Source organism: Mugil cephalus, chromosome 15 (genome assembly GCF_022458985.1).
Source record: "Mugil cephalus isolate CIBA_MC_2020 chromosome 15, CIBA_Mcephalus_1.1, whole genome shotgun sequence".
NCBI lineage: Eukaryota > Metazoa > Chordata > Actinopteri > Mugiliformes > Mugilidae > Mugil > Mugil cephalus.
In genome coordinates this window covers 2,063,499-2,087,681 of record NC_061784.1, presented here as the reverse complement: position 1 = coordinate 2,087,681, position 24,183 = coordinate 2,063,499, and the positions used below count along the sequence as shown (strand labels likewise).

Sequence of the window (24,183 nt, the reverse complement as noted above, 5' to 3'; positions counted from 1 at the left end):
ACGTGGCTGCATGTTTATTCTAGATATAAACTGTCTTACAGCAAAGCGAATGGGCGTTTCTTCTACCCATCCCCTGCTGAAATGTCACAGTTGCATCACATTTCTGACTTGTTGCTTTACCCAGAAACTGGGCTAATTTGAAGCTAAAAATATCTGAAGTGTGTGTTCCTTGACAGAACAGGCTTCTGCGTATTTTGAAGTATGTTACTAACATTGTGATCAAAAATAAAAGGGCGGACAACCCCTGCTCGCGACTGGACGTTGATACACACGTCAATTTCGACGCGGCAAAGTTTACTGAGTAGTTACTGTTTGGTACCTGTTGTTATAACATACTGAAGTGCCAGTATTTTTGATAACACCAAACAGATGAAGGAGACGCAAAGTGTTGCAGCTCTCATACAGACACGAAGCCGGCGAGGTTAGTCCTTTTAAAGCTACAAGTGTGATAGCCGTACGTGTGGGCAGAAGTCCACAGAGAGGCAAATGTTTCAGGATACCATCTTTACAAAAATAACCTCTGTCTGTATTACCAGGCTAAGCAAATGTTTTGTCACAAGAGGCGAGGCTGTCAGGTCGGTGCTAATGTTCCTCTAGCCATGTTGACTCCACACTGCCTTACATCTCCAGTGGGAACAGGCTATGGCTAACTGGCTAAGCTAACCTTAACGTTAACACTGGCTAGCTTAAAATATCATTAGGGTAGGACAGTCAGTTATATATCAGTCAAGTTGGTAATTATTATCCATTATCCGCTAGATACGTTAACTTAGCCAACGGTGGCACACACGGCCACGGTGTTAATATTAGTTACTTGGATTAGTTATTAGTTGATGTGGTGGGTTGGTTGATTTGCCACCACTAACAGATGCCTCCACCCAACTGTCAACCTCGTCTTTATTAGGCTTAATATAGTACTCCAATCACCGTGTGTATCCTAAATATACTCTGTAAACTTTTAAATTACAAATTCCATACCTTCAACGGCGAGACAATGTTAACTAGCGTCCTTGTTTTCCTTCCAAGCCCTCAAATCCACTTATACCCACCGGAGACGCCTTCCATATTTTATATCCAATTCGGTTGTCGCTTGCTGGGAGAGCCGTAGCATCCAAACTTTCTATTGGTGGAAGAGTATGGCAATCTTCTCCCATTGGCTCAAAACTTCCGTTACTAAATAAAGTGTTTTTAAGAAGGGTTCCTTTTATTTGAAGCACTGACATGTGTGCACTGCTTTCCTCTGTTCTGACTGTCGCACTGATCGGGAAGGTCATGAAATCGATTGTGTCCTCGACACACGAGAAAATGTACGGGCTTACTCGCATAACCTTCTTTAAAAGGACAGAGCACGGCTGATGCAAAAAAGAAAAGAACATCTCGCTATATGCAAGGTTTCCATTGTCACGGAGGCAGAAGTGTGAATTTGGGTTGAATGTTAATGTAGTGGAAATTTCTAGATGAGGCAATGCGATACTATTCCTATTAAGCAAAATAAATATACATATACAAGACAATCCACACACACACACACACACACACACACACACACAGACACTGTGTCCACACTTAGAAACTGCCTCAGCAGAAGTAGACAAAGCTTTAAGAGTTGGGTGATAAATTAATCTGTTCTTAAAACCTTATTTTGACTTAATTTGTAGTTCTTCGGAAGGTGGGAACACCTCAACTATGAAATAGCTTACTGACAATAATTATTTTTTCCGTCAATATTCACCTCATGGATCTCTGTAACTACAGTCTGCAGCTACAATATGACCAAAATAAGATAATGTATGCCTCAATTAAAATGCACTGAGCCTCCTTCCGTAATCACTTTTCTGCCACCTCCACCTATTTGTGCCCTCAGTCCTCAGTTTAATTGCCAGCTTATTATTACTCAGCTGGTGCACTGATCTGGAACATAAAGCCTTGACTGAATATAAAAACAGACTTCAAATGCAAAACTAACTTTAGCTAACTTTAACTATAGTCTGGTCTACAGCCCTTAAGTGAGCCAGCCTATGTCAAAGGACGAGTTGGAACTGTAGCTGCTATGTGCATGTTTTATCATCTTAACATTGCCACATGTGTTGTACTCTATCAGGTATATCTTACAATGTAATGACACTTTCTTAGTGTAATTAGAATGTACAGTAAAATATTCTCACACACATATGTTTTAATCACTGAGTTTTTCCTGGGTCAGGGGGGCACATGGAGAGGAAAGAAGCAGGTTTTTTTTTTAGAGCTCAGTGTGTCATATAAGAGAAAATGCACATAAAAAACACTCTTAAAAACACAAGTTAAAAGAAAGATAAAATAAAATAAAATAAAATAGAAGAATTATCTACCAAAATAAAATAGCAGCAAAATCTATGAGATCCTCATCAAAGAATTGAAAATAACGTGTGCCAATATTTCCTTCAAAAATACATTACACTAACTCTCCTATCTCTTCTTATGTATTCACCACCCGCACGACACATGACAGATCAGACCAGACCACACCAGGCGTTTCACATCCTCTTGCTGATCTTTAAAAGGTCCAGTAGGGGTCAGTCATTTGTCAAAAAGCATCATAACATTGAAGCAGAAGAAGAGGGCGCCTGTGCCCCGCCCTTTGACTCTGCTCGCTGAGATGTATTATTTTTCTGATACTTTGTTTATGACACGACTGCTAGCCTGACAGCTGATCAAGTGCTGCTGTAAAAACGCGCTTTTTTCGGTGCGTGTTCATGTTCGACACTGAGCTTCTGTGAACGTGAGGCAGACAGCTCGTTAGCAGTAGGCAGCAGTAGTTGCTCAGTGGTGCGTCCAGAGTGTATGTGTTAGCCTAGGAGCCGCTTAGCATATTGGAACGTTATGGCGTGACGTTGAACAGGAAAGTGTCTGTTGCTGACGACGCCTGGGTCAAGCCTTTGAAATTGTACACTTAATATAGAGTTGGCACTATATTGCGAGACAAGCGCATATGCATAGTACTTAAATAATTGGCAGGTTAGACTTTTCCACTGCTGCCTGGCGGCTAATGTTGGATTAGCTAGCGAGCTAACTTGACGTTAGCATGGCGTCTGATACAAGTGACACCGAGGAATTCTATGATGCTCCAGAGGACGTTAATTTCACTCCATCTCCAAAAGTGTAAGAAAACGCATTTTGTAATTGTCATACTTCTGATGAGAGTGACGTATGCGGGTGTTTTCTGCTTGTTTTATCTTATGCCAAGTGTTAACCCAGTCTAGTGATGACCGCTAACGTTAAATTACGCAAATAAATGGCCAACTCACCCAAGATGCTGCTCAGTCTGTCTTATTTTTAAATGATTTAATTGTACAATACCATACTTTAGTGAACTGTATTTTTGTTGTTAGTACAGTGAGAGAGTCTAACCTCAACACACAGATCACATGATGATATCCCTCAGGAGTACGATAAGGTTTGTGTGTACGAACAGGTTCTTTTAGAAAACGGAAACCAAATGGAAATAGTTTGTATTCAAAACACTGTTTGTTGCAACACTTAGCATTTTGGCCGAAACAGGGACAAAACAATTTAAAGTCTTCATAGGCTGGGCCAATTTATTAAACCGAATGCTATGTCTAAGTATTGTAAATGAACTGACATAATTACAAGTGGCTGCTGGGCTACACCATAATTCTTGCACATTAAATGAACTGCTAGTGTGACAGATAAATGCTTGGAAATTTGCTGTGAATCAGAGTTGTGATAGGAGGTTGTATTTTATAGCGTGACTTTCACTGTGTTTCTGAACTGTGTTTGTGTTTTTAGGTCACCTACAAAGTTTGTCATTCCCTCTCCTAAGGTATGTTTATCTAAACCCAGGCACTGTTGTTGGCACTGATTCAAGGCCAGTTTGGCTGTTGGAAGGATTATTTGTACTTTTCATTGGCTTGAAAATAGTTGGGGCGCAGTAACTATTATGTAGGGTTGGAGTTCAGTATTTTAATTTTTTTACTTTTGAATCTTTTTTTCAGTTTACTGAAGACAATTTGAGTAGTTCTTACTAATTGTAGGTAGCTGTTTTCACATGTATTCAGCAAAATGGCTACATGTTTACTTAGCTTTTTGCTAAAAAGCTGAGGTGGACATAAGGAGCTAGATGTATTAACCAGTTATAAGTAAATCTGGCTATTGCATCCTTATACACTGCACTGTTCTAACACAAATTCAGAGATGACTGATGTGTTACTTCTCTGTGAATCTATGTGACTTCAAGTTGCACTACGGCTGTATGCAAAAGTTTATTAATTGCAATAACTTTTAATAATTTTTGAAGTGAAAAAAGTAAATAACACATGCAGAAAAAATATAAAAATAAATGTCTTTAACAGCTACCATGCAATTCCTTTTATTTCAATAAACCTAAGAGTTAAATAGTAATTGTTGGCCTGCGCAAAAGTATGGACAGCCACACTAAGTCTGTGGTTAGTAATTATGGTGTACTTTGAGGTGTGCTTTGGACCAGCCTTTCCAGTTTCACTTTCTTGACTGACTGCATGTTTGTACCCAGAGTTTGGGATCTGTCCTACATCTTCCAAAAATTTCTGTCCCCATGTACAACAGTAGACACAATGTTGTTTTCTTTTATTTTCTTAGCTCATCTTTTCCGTAGCTCAACTTTGGTTATTTCTGTGTCAAAAGAGCTGAAGTTTAACTTAAATAACACTGGCCTGTTGCTTTATGTGCTTCAAACATTGACTATTCTGTTGAGGTCAACGAAAGGTACAGGACTTTCTTTCAATGTAGAGCGTGTTTGTGCACAGTGGAACAGTGCACCATGACTCCTAAATCTTCCTCAAAGTCAAATGGTAGTTCTGCTTTCTTTTCTGCCCATCAGATGTGTAGGTTTATATGAAAGTTTTTCTTGGTTGACCACATCTTGCATTGACTTTCATAGTTCCTCTAAGCTGCCACTTTTAAACAACAGTTTGGAGCGTGAAATAACAAGTTAAAAGCACTAGTCTTTTTTTTTTAGCTTGCATAGTCTTCCCCATTAATTAGCTTTCTTCTCATAGCTTGAGCCAGTTTCTTAGTTGTTGAGTGTTACGACAAGGTTTGAAGAGTCAAAGAATTTGTAAAGCTGTGGCTCTTCCATCAATTAACATTACAGAACTTATTTAAATAGAATGGTGTTTAAACTTTTGGACATGCTACAATTGCCAATTGACATCGTATTTCTTTGGGTAGAACATGGTCCTCCAATAATATATATTTTTTTATTGTTTTCTGAAAAGCTTTCACAGAGACCCGTAAATGTAGTGCAAGATGTGAGCTGTGGTGCATCTGAGACTCAGCAAGATGATTCCCTACAGGTAATGTTTTCTCTGTTCTTGTGATTTTTTTCCATAATATTGGAAATTTGTTGTACTCCTCTTGTTTTTGTTGTGTACATTAGTGTGGGTCTCATAGAGGCCAGGGGTCAAACTGAGCCAACATCTATGGCATTATTTTTTTATAGAAATTGCATGTGTTGTACCATCTAGTTTTTATGTGACTGCCCCACTTGCTGTCAGTTTTTGTTTTGTATTACCTTGACTACGAGAGCTTCCAGAATTACTGTGAAGTTGTTAAATGAGCTGTTGTTTCTCTTCCTCTTAGATTATTGACAGCATCATTGAGGAGAGTCAAAAGGGAAATAGTGGTGATGGTGAGGTGCTGTTAGATCAGCTACATGTTAATGTAAGAGCGGAACCAGAGGAAGAGAATAATGCTGAGGGAGTTCCTGTGGAGCCAGCAGCATCAGCTGTTGAACTTGTCGAGAAGTCGGAGGGACAACAAGAAAGTGTAGCAACAAATGGAGAGTGTAATATACCTGTTCCTGAGTCTGAAGAGCTACCAGGGCCATCAGCTGAGTCACAAGAAAGGATTCAGCCACCAGACATCACCAGCACCATAACACAGAGTCAGCCTGAGGGGGCTTTTGCAGTGGCAGAAGGCAAGCAGGACCAGAGACCTGCAGACATCTTAGATCAAGTTTCGTTGACAGACAGGCCGGCTGACTCAGACTCCTCTGGGCCTTCAAAACCCCCACGACAATTCACAGTGGAACCAGACATTGTAGCCAGCACAAAGAAGCCTCCTCCTTCACGCCCACCTCCTCCGAGTGGAGGTCCTCCACCAAGACCTCCTCCACCTTCCTGGCAGGGCTTACCCTCCAAGAAATCACAGGAGTGTCTGAGGCCAAGTGGACTGGAAGGTAGGGATAAAAGCTTCATTAATGCAAAATGTGTTGTAAGAATGTTGAAGTGAACCTTAATGCAACAGTTTAACATTTATGGATTCTACTGCACTGCACTAAATGCCCCTTGAAGACCGTTCTAATGTTTTATGTTTAAATGGCATCGGAAAAGAGGAGGATGTAGTTTGTGGTGCTCTTGGATTGGATTGAATCACACAAAGGTGTTTGTGTCATGTTATCTCACATCCCTTGTAGTAGACTATTGTATTTTTAAACTGTTCTAACTAGTAGATATCGTAATGGGGCATATTGCATCCCATCCTCCACATCAAGATTGGGTGTCTGTGGCTCAGGCGGTGTAGTGAGTTGTCAAGTAATTAAATGTTTCAGTCGTTGGCCAAACCTGAAGTTGCTCCCAATGGCATGAAAGTATTTTGCATAGCAGCTCTCACCATTTGGATGAGCAATTTTGTGTTTTATTGTTTGATTGTCCAGTGTCGACAGTCAGTCCAATCAGTAGCGAACCCCTGGAGCCCTGTGGCCTGGTGTCTCCTAGCAGCACAGTGAGGAGTCTAACCAAAGAGCTACAGCATTCCTTGGATCTGGCCAGTGCCACCAGTGGGGACAAGGTGGTAACAGCCCAGGTCAGTAAGACTGTGGACCTTGTGCTCACCCAGAATGACTCAATAAAAGAGATGTTATACGATGTAGCAATTTGTAGTTTATCTATTTCATCTCTGCCTGTGTGCTTTATTTATTTATTTCTTTAAGGAAAATGAGGATGAACAGGCCTCATCTCAGGGTGGAGGACAAACTCCAGGTCCTCAGCGTCCACGTTCCAACTCTGGTAGAGAATTGACAGATGAAGTAAGATTATTTTAAAATTTATTTATTCATTCATTTTTACTGGAGATTAATCCAAACCTAGCCCTGTGGCCTTTGATCAGTCTTCTACACAACAACATATTTGTGTGCCATCTTACAACAGGAAATCTTGGCCAGTGTGATGATCAAGAATTTAGACACAGGAGAAGAGATTCCTCTTATTCAGGCAGAGGAGAAGCTTCCTGCGGGCATCAACCCTCTTACTCTGCACATAATGAGGAGGACCAAGGAATACATAACGTAAGCAGAAAAACGTATTTTTTTTTCGCTATAACTGCTGTATTAATACATTCAGATTGCACTGAATCCAGATGATCACATCAGGCTTCTGGGAAAAAGACTTTTTTCTGGTTGTCACATAAAAACAAACGGTAGCCTACATTATTAGAGGAAGTGGATATGTTTTTCTTTTTCCTTCCCAGTAACGATGCAGCACAGTCAGATGATGATGACAAGCCTCAGGCTTCCATGGGAGACACAGATGGAGGAAAACTCAAACAGAAAACGTAAGGATCACGGACTTCTTGTTGACTTTTTTCCTGTTTCGTCACAAAACCTAATATAAAAATGTTGGCCTGTATTTCTAACCAGAACCCAGTTAAAAAAATTCCTGGGCAAGTCTGTGAAGAAGGCCAAACATCTGGCAGAGGAGTATGGGGAGAAGGCCGTCAACAAAGTGAAAAGTGTGCGTGATGAAGGTAAGAAAAAAAAAGAAGAAGAAGAACATAGTGTTTTTTTGTTAATATTAGTTTGGAGCTCCAACAAGATGATGTGCACAAATAAGCTCAAACAGGAAAAAGACATTTTCTAAGTCCTCACACACATCACCTAAAGCTATGATAAGATCTGGCTGATTCCCATTAAATATGAGGCGTTTCACTGTTAGATCTATTGGACCTCAACCATGCTCTAGAAAATCATTTAAATTTTCACCATTTGGATTTCCCAGTGCTCACATGTGTTTGAAATAATAATGCTCCTGCTGCTGCAGTGGTTCTGATATTCTGGTATGGGTTTGCTCAGTGTTCCATACAGATCAGGACGATCCATCATCAAGCGACGATGAGGGCATGCCTTACACCAGGCCTGCCAAGTTTAAGGCGGCACATAGCTTCAAGGGTCCCTTTGACTTCGATCAGATAAAGGTTGTACAGGACCTGAGTGGAGAGCACATGGTGAGATGATCTTGGTTTTGATGTTCAAGCTTCTTAACAGCGAATGCTTGTGTGACAGCATCTGTCTCTTTTCTTCAGGGGGCCGTTTGGACAATGAAGTTCTCTCATTGTGGGAGACTGCTGGCTACTGCTGGCCAGGATAATGTGGTTCGCATCTGGGTCTTAAAGACTGCCTTTGACTACTTCAATAACATGAGATTGAAGTACAACACTGAAGGTAACATTATTAGCAACTAAGTGTGTTGTTGTTCGATCATCTAAACGTAGATGCCCAGCCTCTGGTTGCAGCAACATTTATTTTTGCTTTTGCTACTTCTCCAGGTCGAGTTTCACCTTCTCCTTCTCAGGAAAGTTTATGCTCCTCTAAATCTGACACGGATCCCGGGGTGAGTGAAATAAACACTTGTTTGTAGATGTGTTTTAGTGGAGGGAGATTGTCTTTCTAAGTGACTTCGCTCATATCCTAGGCAAGCTGTCTTGCAGAAGACCCAGACACTGAAGACCGAAATGCCCCTTTCCGTCAAGTCCCCTTCTGCAAGTACAAGGGTCATACAGCTGATCTGTTGGACTTATCCTGGTCCAAGGTGATTGTCCCTCCTGTACACATTTTAGACCCCTGCATTACCGTACGTCTCTCTCGTCTCACTTTTGTTTTTTTGTGTCGGTATAGAACTTTTTCCTGCTCTCTTCTTCCATGGATAAAACAGTCCGATTATGGCACATATCCAGGAGGGAGTGTCTTTGTTGCTTTCAGCACATCGATTTTGTCACAGCCATTGCTTTCCATCCCAGAGTAAGCTGAGTCACCTTGCATTACGTCTCTCGGCACAAATCACACGCCTATTAATTTTGGCTCCCAGTATTTATAGTAACAATTTTTCCTCTTGCTTCTAAGGATGACAGATACTTTTTAAGCGGCTCTCTGGATGGAAAGCTACGGCTCTGGAACATTCCAGACAAGAAGGTGGCCCTGTGGAACGAGGTGGACGGCCAGACACGGCTCATCACTGCTGCCAACTTCTGCCAAAATGGGAAGTATGCCGTTATTGGCACCTATGATGGTCGTTGCATCTTCTATGACACAGAGGTATGGGATAAGAGCCATTATTCTCCTTATGCATATGATATCATTATCATCAATGTTATGACCTTCAAATGTAACCAAATATATTCACATTTGTTAGCGTCTGAAATACCACACTCAAATTCATGTGAGGTCCACCAGAGGTAGAAACAAAGTTGGACGAAAAATAACTGGCATTGAACCTCTGCCTGGAGAGAATAAGGTAATATCTGGCCTCACTGTACATGCAATATCATGAGGAATGCCAGTCAGACTAGTTAAATGTTTAACCCACCCCCCCACAGATTCTAGTGACATCAAATGATTCCCGCATTCGCCTTTATGACCTGAGGGACTTGTCTCTATCCATGAAATACAAGGGTTATGTCAACAGCAGCAGCCAGATCAAGGCAAGCTTCAGGTGAGGGCGCTTCCCTTTCATACACTGTTGGCTTGAACATTTCAGACATTAAACTTGGCTCAATTTATGAGCTGTCATGAAGCATATTATTGGCTCAATGCATACGTCTGTAAAGGTTCTCAGTCATCCAGGTCATGGTAATCCAAAAGGCATTGAATAAAGGCTAGACTTCTAGAATTTCTTGAAGTGGTGAAATGTCTTCAAGAAATTCTACATTTCAAGAAGCTACTCGAATGAGTGGTGAAATGAAATTCTACAAGTCCAGTTGCCTGTATTCAATGGCTTTTGGAGGCTCAGTTATGCATAGCCCCCAAAAGGCATTGAATAAATGAATGGGCTTTTTCTGTAAATAAAAAACCCCTAGCCCGCCCCTGTTGCAAGTCCTGAGTTTTTCATGTTTGTAAAGTGTACTTATTATGTGCTTATGTTGCTGAGGTTTTTTCTCATGTTCCCACACTGAACTCCTCACAGGAGCATAGTATGGGGGTTGTTGTTTTTTCTCCTCCCCTCTCCTCACGTGACTCTGTATTTCTATTTACCATCTCTGTCTTCCTGTCCTGTCTACCCCCATTTTGTCAAAGTGTATGTATGTTTCGTATATGTATGGACGGGTTGATGGCTAATTTTGCTGGTACTTGTACTAGTGACAATAAAAGGATCACATCATATCAAGACAGTCATGTGTGGCACTACAACTACTACGCAAAACTAATGTATTTTGGAATTGTCTTCCTATAGTCATGACTATTCCTTCATAGTGAGCGGCTCAGAAGATAAGTATGTGTACATCTGGAGCACTTACCACGACCTGAGCAAATTCACATCTGTAAGACGGGACCGCAATGATTTCTGGGAAGGGATTAAAGGTAACTGTGCCATGTTTCAATTGAACTACTAGTCTAATTACCTTGTTGTTCGTGTCGGACAGCTTATAGTGCTCTATTTGTCTTTCAGCACACAATGCAGTGGTCACCTCAGCCATTTTTGCGCCACACCCAGGTCTTATTGTTCCACAAGAAGTAGGAGCAGAGAAACCAGATGCAGAGTGTAAAAGCCTGGACTCCACAGACTCTGAAACGATACCCTCAGGTGTGTCCACTTAAATTCATTTATGGATGGATGTCACATTGTCATGTCAGGGCTACAAATTTGTTGTTCGCTTTCTTTGCAGGAGCTCTGAAGACAGACCACACAGAAGTTCTTCTCTCTGCTGACTTCACTGGAGCCATCAAAGTTTTTATCAATGTAAAAAAGTACTGAGCACTTCAGGGGCTTTCGCACTGAGGCCTGTCAGTCAGAGGCAAGTCCCGAAGATGGAGGACAACCTACCAGGAGCCTTCTGAGGTCACCCAACTACCTAATGGTTATTGCTCTGAGACAAAGCTGTCTGTAGCTGCTTCAGGAGAACTGGGACCCTAAAATATGAGATGAGGGACTGGGTAGAAGGAATGTACAAGGTGAGATTTCCTGTCACGTTTCTATTTTTTAATCTTTCATATCAAACAATTGAACGGTTTGGGCAGATGTGTGTGGTTCCATCATCTGTTCAGGTATGTGTAACTTTACAGCTGTAAGATCAACACTGACTATAGTTAGGCTAATTTAACAGGTTAGGCACCTTAATATTCTTTGCCCTCACATTTCAGTAAAGTTAAGTTCTCCTAACAGAAGCAAGGCTGTGTCTGTCTAATTTCAGTCAAATTTTAATGTCTTCTGTAAAGATCTGTAACCATTTGTCTCACGATCAAGGTGGATTGAAATATCATTTACAAATTGTGTCTGTAAAAGCTAGACTGCTTTTCTAAATCCAGCTTTTAAAGCTTTCCTCTAAAATATACTCAACATTTCAGCCGACAACCTTTAATTCACTTTACAGGAGATCTGTATGCAGTTACTAATGTTTATGGCTGCGTATCTTAATTTTTTTTTTTCAAAAACAATACTGGCTCTTAAGTACTTTTGATACATTTCTTTGTTCAATGAAAGCACATTTCATTATATAAAATAGAACTGTAAATTTCCTGTGTAACATTGCACACTTACTGCTTTTGTAAACAAAAATGCTCTATTACTTTCCTCAATAAAAATCCAAACAAACTAGGAGAGTACGTTGTCGAAGTTGTTGCCAATCATGTCCACACACACTCATCAACAACAGTGATTTATTTAGTGTCAGAACTTATCTGGTTATTGTCTTAAAAACAAACATGAAACAAAAATATATAGAATTAGTTACAGTTTTCAATCTTCATTGTACAAAAGAGTGCTGAATCTGGTGTGGATAGTTGAAGTTGGGGCCAAGAGAACAGACATGTTGGTCAGCACTGCAGGAGAGCGTTGGGTTACTCATTGACACTGGCAGGCTGATACAGCACAGTAAAGCATGATGAGAGTCAGTGTTTGCTCTTTTTTGACTTCCTGTGGGAGCGATGTGGTGACCGGGACCTGGATTTGCTTGTCTTCTGGTGTGGAGATGGTGATCGGGAGCGCTTAGACCATTTAGGAGATTTATTCCTGTTAAATTAATAGAAAACACGTTAACGTATTGGCTTCAAATATATTAGGATCAATGTGTTGGTACCAAAAGCCTCGTGGCACTTGCTTTAAAGGAGAGATGCTCCTTGATTTTCGGGTATGTTCTCCAGGACTACTCCGTCTTCGGTCCCCATCTTCATTTCTTTTACTCCTTTCCTTGTTCTTCCTGATATCTTTTGACCTGTCTTTGCCCTTTGATGTTGGCTTCTCATTCTTTTCTTCATCTTTTTCAAACTCCTACATAACAAAGTAAAACATCTTTGAAGTGAGATGGAGAGTTCTGTTTGCTCAACACATGCTAAACTGATGCCCCCTTTTCACACCCAGACAGGAACACAGAACACCTGTAACTTCCATCTAAAAGGAGCTTTACAGATTCTTTTCTAGCCTGCATAGCCACACAGTTCTTATCAGAGTACGAGTCTGGTAACATCATTTGAATTTCAACCAATACAGAAAAAAAACACATCAGGTTGCAGCTAGATAGTCCTACAGTTTTTTTGTAAACAAATTTAGCTCCATGGTGTGTGTAGTTCTGTCCATCACTGCATAAATCCTACCCACATATTTTGACTGGCCTGGCAGATTCTTGACAGAGCACAATCAATTCCCAACCAACTTTCCAATGCAAAAAGGGTCTTGGGCATGGGAAGTTGGGCTGGCTTTGAAAGTAGATGCTGATGTGAGTAGTAAATTGTCTCTTTGTGTTAACCTTGTGATAGACTGGGGACCTGTCCAGAGTGTATCCCGCCCTTTGCCAACTAACAGCTCAAGCCAACTGTGAACCTCCAAGGGTAAACTGTAATAGATGATGGATAGATGGAATTTGTCAAGCCTAGCAAACCTTGCTATTCTTTTGAATAAAGTTAAATCTCTGAGGTATAAACACATAATGACACCTAAAGTAGGTTCTTTTACTTCAGTTTTAAGTAGAAATATGCTACAGCAAGTTGTTAGATGTTAGATGTTTAATAACACAGACTGCCAAAGAAAAACCTGCAGTAACACTTTCTCTCCCTGTAGATGGCGCACCTTTGAATCTGACAGTGCTAGAGCAGCAGCACCACTGATCTCATTAAAATCAAGCACTTGGCACCTTTTGTCCTGTTTTCTTATGATTAATTGGATGTTAGTATAAGAGTTGAGCTGGATACTCGGCTGAAACGAGTATCCGGTACGGATCGAGCACTTTTGCCGAGTACAAGTATTATACGAGTAATATGAGTCAATATCTGTGCTCAGATTGAATGAAAATCCTCATTGGTTATATGACCGTGTCTGCGTTCTGTGATAGGCGCACGCACACACACCTGGTGTGGATAAAAAATAAATCAAATAAATCAAATAATATATATATATATATGTATATATGTATATATATATATGTATATATATATGTATGTATATGTATATATGTATATGTATATATATATATGTATATATATATATGTATATATATATATGTGTATATATATATGTATATATATATATATATATATAATAATAATGTATAATATATATATATAATGTATAAATATAAATGTTAATATATTGTTATATGAAATTTATCAAAATTACATATAATAAATTGAATAAATGCAACAGCATGTGTTGTATTCATTGTTGCAAAACTTATTTAAATAGTTGGTTTGCTATCATGATCAAAACCACAATTTCTGATCAACGTATATCAATTGCATGCTTAAAATAACGTACCAGTAAAATCCCCGCCCATTTCAACAAAACCCAACCCACTTCCGGGTTAAATCCCACCCACTCCGAGTACAGATACAGATACAGATAATTCGTATGGTTAACAGATACAGATACAGATACAGATAATGCTGTACTCGCTCATCCCTAGTTAGTATGCATCAACGACAGCTGCAGTTTTGCCTTAGAGGATCACTTACTACAAAACAGTAGTAGCAACAGAATAATTCACTGTTGGAAAGACGAAGGGAAACCTATTATTCTTCCCAAGGGTCAAATAAAGCTTGCAATATAAACTAGGAGCTACACTAGCAGAAGCTGTCCATTAACTCACCTTCTGTAGCAGTTTGTTTCTGTATTGTTCCACTTGCTGTTGTATGCTCACTCCAGATTTCTTCTGCTTTTTGCCAGATTCTAGTTCGTCTTGGAACTTCATAACCTTTACCTGTGTTACAAACAGACATTTTTAATTACCTATAATCTGAAGTCGATAGCACAAGTCAAGTGAGAAAATTAACGTACTAGAAATACTAAGATTGTATTCCTGCCGGTGATAAATTAAAATAAATCTCAAGAAAATTAAATTACGTTAGAATCTCCCTCCCTCCTCCTAAATGAAATGGTATATATTGTTGGCTTGGAACATGATGGGCTGCGCCGCAGCTCAACAACTGCAGTGTTTCTGTAAAAGCAAACACTGCTCTAAACAAATCTCGCTTCATTAAAGTGTCTTTGACAAATGTCCACTTGCCTCCAGCTCTCTCAACCTCTTCCTTTTGCTCTCAGACATTTGAAAACTTCTGAGTGAGCTCTGGAAAACTGCACTGTCATAGTTCGTCAAACCGCAGGAATCAGCGCTACTGTCACTTTCAGAGTCCTCGTCTCCATCCCGAGAGTTGCTGCTGTGGCCAGGAGAGAGGAGAGCTGCAACTTTCAGTATCATTTCAGTGTACCCTGTATTATTGTTAACCACAGAGGCTTTACCTAACATTAACTTCATCTTCACTATCATGCTCCGCCACTGTGTCCCACTTAGACTCAGTCTTGGCTGAAAGAGAGAGAACAGTAAGTAGGATCACAGGGGGCAGGCTGGTGACGACAATGTGTCCTGGAAAGTTTTGGTTTGTCTTACCTTGAGAAGAAGTCCCACTGTCTCCAGTCGTCTCCCACTTAGACAAAGGCACTCTGGAGTGTGGAGCACTGCTTTCATCCACTATGGAAAAAAGAAGCAGCCTAGTCAGGTCATCAACGAGAAGCTTTTGGACACCTCATTTTTCAGATGTCTCCAGATTTTTCAAATCATAATAGACATGTAAAATAAATTATTTTTAATACAACCCATATGTAACATGTGTTACATTCTGACTATGTAAACTATTATGTTGCCTATTAATTACTAGAAGATTGTAGATCTTACATATTTGTTACAGAGCTACCCGTACTTGAATTAAGTGTTAACTAAATAATAGATATATTTTCAGTCAATTTTGTAGATACGAACTGAAAATTGATTCCACACCGTTCAATAATTTAATCATCATAGTGTCTCAGCTCAGAACAGAGAATAAGGGCATAGCCTTAAATCATAAACGTTATTCCACACTGCACAGGAACCCTGCATTGCATACACTGTTCCCAGGGGGACGTGAGTGCAGCCTGAGCTCAAGACAGTGAATCAGAGTATTGATGTGAGACACATCAGTTGGGCAGATGATTAAAAAAGAGGACATGGAATTGCGCTTGTGGCTGAAAGATGTGTATTTAATGCGTGGCAGACTCACAGGGCATGCCATCGATGTCATCAATGGCAGCTCCTAAGGGAACACCGTCTATGTCATCAACTGGGACTCCATCCAGAGGGTCCCAGCCTATAGGACAGCCATCTAGGTCGTCCACAGGAGCTCTGTCCATAGGTAACCCATCTATAGGTGCACCATCAAGATCACAAGGGACTTCCTACAAGGAGACACATAAATGCACATCTTTACAGTCATTCATGTCCAGTTACAATTAAGCAGTACTTTTATAAGGAGATAAATACTTGACTCACTTCTGCTGTTTCTGTCAGCTCCTCTCCCTTTTTGGCGAAACCCAGAAAAATATTTTGAAGGTGGATCAGATAAGGCTCAGGATATATGGCCCAGTCTTCCCATGCCCTAAAACAACTCATGACCTTTTGCTGTGGAAACAGGACATGAAAATATGAGTTTTATTTTTGTAAATGTCCTCGAGTGAGGCTAATGAGTAGTGTGAATACCTTAAACTGCTCCGCCTGCAGCCTGGCTTGTATGTTTTTATGTGCTGCATTAAGGTCTCCAAATATCTGCGTCAGCTTCGTTTCAAAACTGAAAAACAGAAACACTTAAAAACTGCCAGATGGAGACGACTGTGGTATTGTACAATTAATGTCTTAAAGCTGAATTGAGAAAAAGTCTCTTACTATTTACGATAATAAGATGCACCAGCTACTTTGGCACATGAATTATGCAAGATGTCCGACACGAGATATAATCTAGCAATCTGCGGGATCAGGAACAAAGAATGTGAGTGCATACTTAATTTGATAGTAGTTAATATATTCAGAGTTACACAAAATGACTCTAAAGACATAAGGAAGGAAACTAGCCTTCTTCTGAAGGGGCGTCTGAAGCAAGGAAAAGGAGTCAGTTATGTGTCCCACTACTTCCTCTGCTGCATCTGCTCGGTCAAGACAGAATAGCATGGCATTGGCAACATCTTCTCTGCTTGGCGTCAGCTCTTTGAGCAGGGTTTCCAGTCTCTGTCTGTGTCTGAATGGTGTGTACACAAACATAACAATCAGTGCAAGTAAAGTAACAAGCATAAACATCACTATGTCTGCCAGTTAGACTTACTCTGCTCTGAGCTGCCCTTTCTTCACCTCCTCCTCTGGGGAAACATCCTCCACTGCCTCTGCACTCTCTTCCCCTCTATGAGAGTAGATGTTTAAAACAGGGGGTCTCCATAATGAGCCTCCTCGGAACATACGAAAATCTGATGTTCTCCACTCTGTCGGTGACTCTCCCTGTGGTATGGATGTAGACCAGGCACATATAAACTTATATTTCAACTACTGCAGCACAACCATTTATTTGGAAATAGTATTTCAATCGCCATAATCGCCATAATATGAGCGATTTATACTGAATAGTTTTCAGGACACGTACCTGGAGAATGGAAAACAGTTTCCAACGATAGTACACATGGTCTTGGCTTTTGTTGTCAAAAAGGAACCTGAGACAATATTGAGTGAATTAGATTTTTCTCCTTTCTCATTAAGGTCACTTAAACAAACATATGACCAGGTTCAGCATGCCTACCTGTAATCTGGATTGTTCTTCTCTTTGTTCATTATTATAGCTTCAAAGACTGGACCTTCACGCACCACAAACTCTACCATCCTGTGAATAAGGCATAATAGATTCCTGTAGGGAAGAAAAGGTGCATCAGGGTTGGGGTTTACTTCAAAACTCAGTTACAGTATGAGATCTCCAGTACCTCTTTACAGAGAACTAGTGGCCCAAGAAATATGATGTCAAACTGAATGTAGCCGGCTGCCAGATTGAGGGTAGTTGACCCTGACAATGACATTTCATGTCACTCGCAATTTTCAAAATGTTGAATCTTATGGTACAGCAGCCTGTGCGACATTCCAACACTGCTTAGTCACTGCCTTCTACGTGGAACCATGTGTGTGCATATTTTAATGTTACTGGGTCACTGTGCCCATGAAAGGGGTAAAAGAAATCACGTAAACCACAATATCTACCCATGAATGCTTTAAAACTGAAAGCCCCAATCCAAAGTTTAAGATATTTTGTTGTTGAGAAGATTAAAGAGAAGATTACTTTGTATGTCCGCCCCATCTCCTCCTTCTCGTCGAAATATATGAATTACAGAATTAAAAATAAGTAAAATAACTAAGTAAAATTAAGTGAAAAAACAAACACAAGATAGTGACAAACAAATGCCGAACCTCTTGAGGCTTCTAGAATAATAGTCCACAAACCAATGTCACTGGGGCTATATCTGTCTTTAATAAACAGTCAATGTACCAAACATGAAAAATAAGTGGCCATGAAGGACCTTCTTAATAAAAACATGTGGCATAATTTAAACAACCTAAACATTTGTGTTTCAATTATAACGTTCCCAAATTGAGGACATTTACCTTTGATGCAATGGTCACAGAATGTCTGTTTCCAAAGGACCACAAATTCAAGTCAGCACTGTGTGACAATTTAAGAAGAAATATTTGCTGTGCATTTGTGGATTGGGGCTTTCGCCTTTAAAACTGTTTGAACTCAATCATTAATGTAAAGTAAGTTCATGCAATGTTGTGTCAGATCTACCACACAGATACGCTTTCATATTAGTAGCTCCTCTGACCTGAGGTGGTACCTGTTTGATTGATGGCACTAGTGTGAATCTATAGTACTCTTTTCATCATCCAACAAGGGTTAATATTAGATCCATCTGCCTTCTAGCTGTATCGCTCTGCAGTGTCTCAGCCAACCCATGGGAAACCCAGAGCTCAAAGATGTTATGAAATAAAAACCAACAGGTGTTTTCAAACTACTGCTATACACTTTTCACAATAACACTGCCTGAGTAACAAGATGAATATTAGGAGCAAACTACAACAGGGAGATACAAAAGTCTATTTGCTAAATGGAAATCTGACACCTAAAAGTTGCAGATGTCAAAATGTCCGCCAGCATCCAACGATTGGATAAAGATAAAGACACTGGGCAGTAAGCGCGTGTATAGATCAAGTGCATTTAGGCCTGGTACTTCCTGCCTCAAAGAATATGTACGGACACAATTACAGTGCACCACAGCCTTTGTCCTGTAACACTTGTGTTATAATAGCTGGTCAGTCGTAGTAAGGAGTGTGTGTGTACCTTTTGGTTGGGATAACCACTTTGACTACGGCATCGGACAGAGTCTGTTTGTGAAGTCAAATCAAATAGTGAAAATATTAAAAAGTGAGTACTTGTACAGATGAAACACTGCAGGATACATACAGCATAGAAAACGACGATAGCATTCAGAGTCAGTGAAATGGAGAGGGTGACACAGCTTCAGCATTCCAGCAAATAATGTCAAACCATCAGTACAAGCTAAACCACTTTTATGTAAAACCATTTAAAGCTAAAATCTTATATTAAAAATTTGTATTTACAGACACTTTGTATTGCCACACGCCCGCATCCTGTGATATGGCATTTCATGGACAGGTGATCAGTTAACCAGGTGAACAAATAGGAAACATAATAATAAGATAATTCTATTTTTTTTTCTTTTTTGGAAATGACTGGTGAAAGTTACAACTTTGTTTCTTAGTCTTGGGCTTGGTCTACCAGAATTTTGTAGCATTTAAAATCAACATTTAAAAAAAAGGTCTAATGAGCACATTTGAGTTTGTGTATTTGGCTGATATCTTCTGTGACCAATACAATTTTAGGAAAGTGTGTTTCAGCAGCATTTCCTTAATTTTCACACCAATATCCCAGTCAAAATGTGGAGATAGAATTTTACCTTGTCAAACTCTGCTTTGCCCACACCCAGCGGCTTGGTGAAGTCATTGCGGAAGCGATCCCTTGGCTGAGCATTGAAAGGCAGGCCAGAGGGGGGCGGTGGCGTGGCCCTCACCCCCATCGGTGTGTAGAGAGGCTGAGGTGGAATGCGAGCTGGCTTGCCCCATCCTAGCTTCATTTCAAAACCCATAATCACTTTACCTACAATACAAAACACATTCCACTGTCATATTCAGAGTGGTAAACATCTGTATAGTTAGAACGAATGTTTTAATACTTCTAGAGAAACTATTTTCAAGATTCTGCCTTACCATCGAGTGCGGCCAGTGCTCTCTCTGCATCTTTCCGCGTCATGAAAGCCACAAAGGCTCTATTTGAGGTCCTGCAGCGCTCCTCATCTGTTCGGGGCCACATAATTTTCACACTGGCCAGGGGGCCGTACTTACAAAACTCTTTGCAGAGCATCTCCTCATTCATCTAAAAGGCAGTGCAAATATAATAAGTGAGAGATGTGGATAAGCACCCGGCTGAGCCAATCAAAGTCAGCCTGCTCCTTTACCTTTGGGCTAATGCAGTTAATGTAGAGGTTGGTGGTGGTTGGCGCTGTTAGGTCATCATATAATACTGTAGGATGAAACAAAATTGTCATTAACATCCACCCTAAACCTTTGAAAAAAAATGTTTACACAAAAGTGACAATGAAGGCTCTAACTTGATCGTCCTGATAATGGTAGGTCCAGATCTCCAAATCCACCTCCTCCTCCTCCTCCTCCGCCACCTCCTCCTCCTCCACCACCACCACCAGGGTCATTTTTCTTTCTTTTATGTCGTTCCTCACGTTCTTCTTGTATTCTGCATTTTTCACACATGAAAACAGGCATAAACATGTCGAAAATTTGCACAGAGCTGGCATATTTGTTAAAACACTTACAGCTTAAGTTCTTCTTTGAAAAGTTCGAGGTTACTCTTCTTCTTTTCATCTGCCTTTCTTTTAAATGTCTGTTCATCAAAGAGGTCGACAATTTGGTTATTACAACTGATAACACGTGTATTAACACATAAATGACAAAAGTATAAAAGTCAGTTTTGTAAAAGATTACCAACTTACAGCCTTTTTGCTTTCAGCATATGATACTGGTGAGACATGCTGGGATACAGGGATAAACTTGGTAGGGGGGCGGTACAGCTTACTTTTCTTGATTTCTTCTGCTTCCTCCTCTGTAAAAAACAGCATAATCCCCAAATACTGATTTTCCAAACCGTTACTCATTCATAATGATATTCTGCAAGCATGCAAACTGATGTTACCAGGATATCTAAATAGTTTTCTGTAGAATTTCCTGTCTTTCTGCTGTTTGCAATTAAGACTGATTTAAAAGTGATAATGAACTGTTGACTACTAGTCTCACACAGCTGATTAATCTTACTAGACCATTCAGATGCTGTGGGCCCTGAAAAAAATTAAATGGTGAACTATTTCAATGCCATGTTGGCTCAATAGTCACTAAGGACTTCAATTTCTCTTACAAAGTCCAGATAGTTCAGTGTAACATTAATAATAATAATAGAACTGATAATAATTTGGCTTCTGGCCAAAATATATAAACTATGTTGTATGGAAAAGAATTGTGATGCAGCTGCTTTTTGTTATAATGCTTGACAGAAAATCCTTAAGTTCACCTTTAGTCGCATTCACAATACCACCGCGGACAAAGGTTTTCACTCCGCTTTTTTCACTGGACTCAAAAGACGCCAAGAACTCCTCAAAAACCTCCGCTGCCTTTTCTTCCTCCTAGAATGTCACACACACATGTATGATTTAATTGTATTCCTTCATACATGTATGGATGTATGTCATTGTACTGGAGAAAAAACTTGCCTCCTCATAACAAAAAATATTTAAATACATTCAAATTGCAAATAATATCACAATATCTTAAACCTTTTTCTTGAGCTGCTCTTGTTCTTTTTTTGAGAGTGTTTTGATTGAAGTGACTGGTTTTCCCTTTTTGTCAGCCATGCTCAAACTGCAAAACACAACAACAATAATCAATGAAAAAAAGATGGAAATCTTACAGTCAAAACTTGCTTGTGACTCTCAAACATACATACATTCACAGGAAAGTTGCTTAACAGGAGAAAATGCACATATTTGCACTGTATACAGATAAATATTAAAGCTAGAGGGACAGAGGAGCTCATTCTCCAGCAGACTGACTCAGCTCCGCTCCCATAGTGAACGCTACAGAACTTCTTTTATTCCTTATTCTATCCCACATACAACAGCTCTACTTTTTGCAACAATTAAGCTACTATGACCAAGCAATTTCCCTTGTGGATCATTAAAGTCTGTCTATGTCTAAGTCTATTCGATATATTTGTATTGTAACCACCACAGATATTGCCCAGGTAGACTACAAGCAGACTTTTGTTTTTTCCAATTTTATCATATTTGGTATACGCCTGATTCTTCTGCTGTATAGGTTTGTGGAGATTCCTCACTTTATGTGTGTGTAAAGAAGGATCAATAAGGATACACCTGATCTTAAATTAAACTACCTTTTTCTTGGTAGTTTGAAAGAAACATACAAGGAGTTTTTTTAAAACCACATTGGTGTTGCAGCACCTCTGACATGATTTATGTGGCACATAATCTACATCACTTTCAGGGTAAGAGGATAAGAATAAACCACTGCAGGACAAAACACCATAAATCAAAAGGTTGAGTCATCTGTGTTCTACATCATCTGTGTAATAATTAGTGAGAGGAACATACAGAAGAGAGTGCAAATTGGAAATTAACTTGAACATAAAGCTGCACTATATTGCCAAAAATATTCGCACAATTGTATAAAATCAAGCACCTAGGCTGCTTCTACCAACATTGGTGAAAGAATGGGTCACCAGTCCAGTCATGAAATTTCCTCGCTGCTAAATATTCCACAGTCAACTCTCAGTGGTTTTATAACAAGGTGGAAGCGATGGAAGTCGCAGGCCATATAAAACGACAGAGTGGGGTCAGTGGATGCTGAGGTGCATAGTACACAGAGGTCACCAACTTTCTGGAGAGTCAATCGCTACAGACCTCCAAACTTCCTGTGGCCTTCAGATTAGCTCAAGAACAGTGTGTAGAGAGCTTCATGAAATGGGTTTCATGGCCAAACAGCTACATCCAACCCAAACATCACCAAGTACAATGCAAAGCATTTGATACAGTGGTGTAAAGCACACCACCTGTGGGGTGACGCATCATGCTTCCATATGCAAATCTGATGGACCAATCTGGGTTTTGCCTTTGCCAAGAGAACAGTCCTTGTCTGACTGCGCTGTGCCAAGCTGTGCCATGTTTGGTGGAGGGGGCATTATGGTGTGGGGTTGTTTTTCAGGAGCTGGGCTTGGCCCCTTAGTTCCAGTGAAAGAAACTCTGAATGCTTTCAGCATACCATGACATTTTGGACAATTCCAGGCTTCCAACTTTATGGGAACAGCTTGGGGATGGAGTTGAAGCTATTATTGCTGCAAAGGATGAGCTGACATCATATTAAACCCTATGGATTAGGAATGGGATGAGACATAAATTCATATGCCTGGAAAGGCAGGTGGGCGAATACTTTTGGCAATATAGTGTAGATCCACAGCTACTGATTGCTTCCAGCCACTGCTAACTACTGCAACCTGCAGTCAGGGGGGTGGACACTTGGGATGGTAACAACCCTGATGAGCTAGTTGCAGCCAAGATAAACTGCACGACATGCTGCAACCGAAACATGCCAACATCAGTCAACAAATATCACAATGTCCCCTACCACGCGCAAGTAGCTTTAATCAAAATGCAACGCAAACATTAAAAAGGGCCTGCATTAAATGTAAGCTATCCCTTTGCTAACATTAGCTTAGCTTAGCTACCGACCGTTGAACTCCAGAGAAGCTGTAAGCTAAGCCAGCCTTAACCTTTGTATACAGCTGGTATTTCTCCGTCAACTACCCGTAAAATTGCAAGCATATTCCGACACTGACACCTGCCGTAACCGTTACCGTCTGCTGGTTCTCTTCGCTAGCTAACCCGACGGTGTTTTGTTCCTCAGTGACGCCACAAAGCAACGCGCAGGAAATTATCGAGCCGCACTGCATGCACATAGCTCCATACCTTAGCCAAGACTGTAACTTACAGTGTGTGTTTTGCTATTGCTTCACCATTTTAGTTGCGGCCGGAGGCTGTTGTCTATCACAGCTTGCTAGCTGTTTAGGTGATATGAATCCGAGCGCAGCTGCAGCTCTGTGACGCCTGCTCGATCCGACCGCTCGTTGTTTAATGGACCCGTCTCTCTCTGTGCTGCTCTTGCATGGACAGATTCACTGTAGATGATGGAAACCCGACTCCCTTAAGGAAAGACAACTTCTTCATCTGCAACAATTAGTCTGCTTCTTTCCCATGGGACTGTATTAGCAGGAGGGCTTGCTTCAAACTGAGCACACGTTCGGATTTTTATTGTGTTTTGGTGTTAAAAATAGGCAGCCTGCTAAAGACTTTAATTTAATGACGACAAAGGGGAATAGAATCACTTTTCTATTGAATAAGAGCGTATATGATTTTCCATACATTATTCGTTTGTCCCTTGAAATTTGATCCCATTCAT

General features: G+C 40.3%; 3 protein-coding genes across 7 annotated transcripts in view; 1 reads left to right on the top strand and 2 right to left on the bottom strand.

The window, feature by feature from the left end:
• klhl13 (kelch-like family member 13) overlaps window positions 1-1,081 on the bottom strand; it is a 36,062-nt gene extending 34,981 nt beyond the window's left edge. Inside the window, exon 1 of one of the 2 annotated variants that reach the window (XM_047607026.1) lies at window positions 979-1,081. The gene's annotated coding sequence lies outside the window, so the exon portion shown is untranslated. The remainder of the gene's footprint in view (window positions 1-978) is intronic. The other variant, XM_047607027.1, reaches the window with a different exon arrangement.
• A 1,500-nt stretch (window positions 1,082-2,581) lies between these two features.
• Window positions 2,582-11,843, top strand: wdr44 (WD repeat domain 44). Its single transcript, XM_047606835.1, has 20 exons — window positions 2,582-3,138; window positions 3,787-3,820; window positions 5,253-5,330; window positions 5,617-6,214; window positions 6,692-6,840; window positions 6,968-7,063; window positions 7,185-7,321; window positions 7,504-7,587; window positions 7,673-7,779; window positions 8,105-8,256; window positions 8,335-8,473; window positions 8,578-8,642; window positions 8,724-8,840; window positions 8,927-9,049; window positions 9,152-9,343; window positions 9,441-9,542; window positions 9,625-9,740; window positions 10,479-10,606; window positions 10,695-10,829; window positions 10,912-11,843. The coding sequence occupies exons 1-20, from the start codon at window positions 3,062-3,064 to the stop codon at window positions 10,998-11,000; spliced, it is 2,718 nt and encodes a 905-aa protein (XP_047462791.1). The 5' UTR covers window positions 2,582-3,061; the 3' UTR covers window positions 11,001-11,843.
• Window positions 11,844-11,885: 42 nt separating this feature from the next.
• Window positions 11,886-23,969, bottom strand: zgc:163098 (uncharacterized protein LOC100037380 homolog). 4 transcript variants are annotated; one of them, XM_047606840.1, is made up of 24 exons: window positions 23,716-23,969; window positions 21,489-21,573; window positions 21,227-21,338; window positions 20,655-20,764; window positions 20,478-20,545; window positions 20,259-20,398; window positions 20,106-20,170; window positions 19,858-20,023; window positions 19,548-19,747; window positions 18,911-18,954; window positions 17,327-17,431; window positions 17,174-17,240; window positions 16,862-17,031; window positions 16,615-16,777; window positions 16,429-16,508; window positions 16,246-16,333; window positions 16,039-16,167; window positions 15,770-15,944; window positions 15,121-15,201; window positions 14,973-15,036; window positions 14,740-14,887; window positions 14,323-14,433; window positions 12,343-12,512; window positions 11,886-12,254 (listed from the first exon to the last, which is right to left on the bottom strand). In XM_047606840.1, exons 2-24 carry the CDS (start codon window positions 21,564-21,566, stop codon window positions 12,134-12,136), a joined length of 2,655 nt encoding a protein of 884 aa, XP_047462796.1. In that variant the 5' UTR covers window positions 21,567-21,573; window positions 23,716-23,969; the 3' UTR covers window positions 11,886-12,133. The 4 variants fall into 4 exon arrangements, with proteins under 4 accessions (XP_047462796.1, XP_047462793.1, XP_047462792.1 ...); XM_047606837.1 differs by having other exon boundaries at window positions 14,740-14,890; window positions 23,741-23,968; XM_047606836.1 differs by having other exon boundaries at window positions 14,740-14,890; window positions 23,716-23,967.
• Window positions 23,970-24,183: the final 214 nt, after the last annotated feature.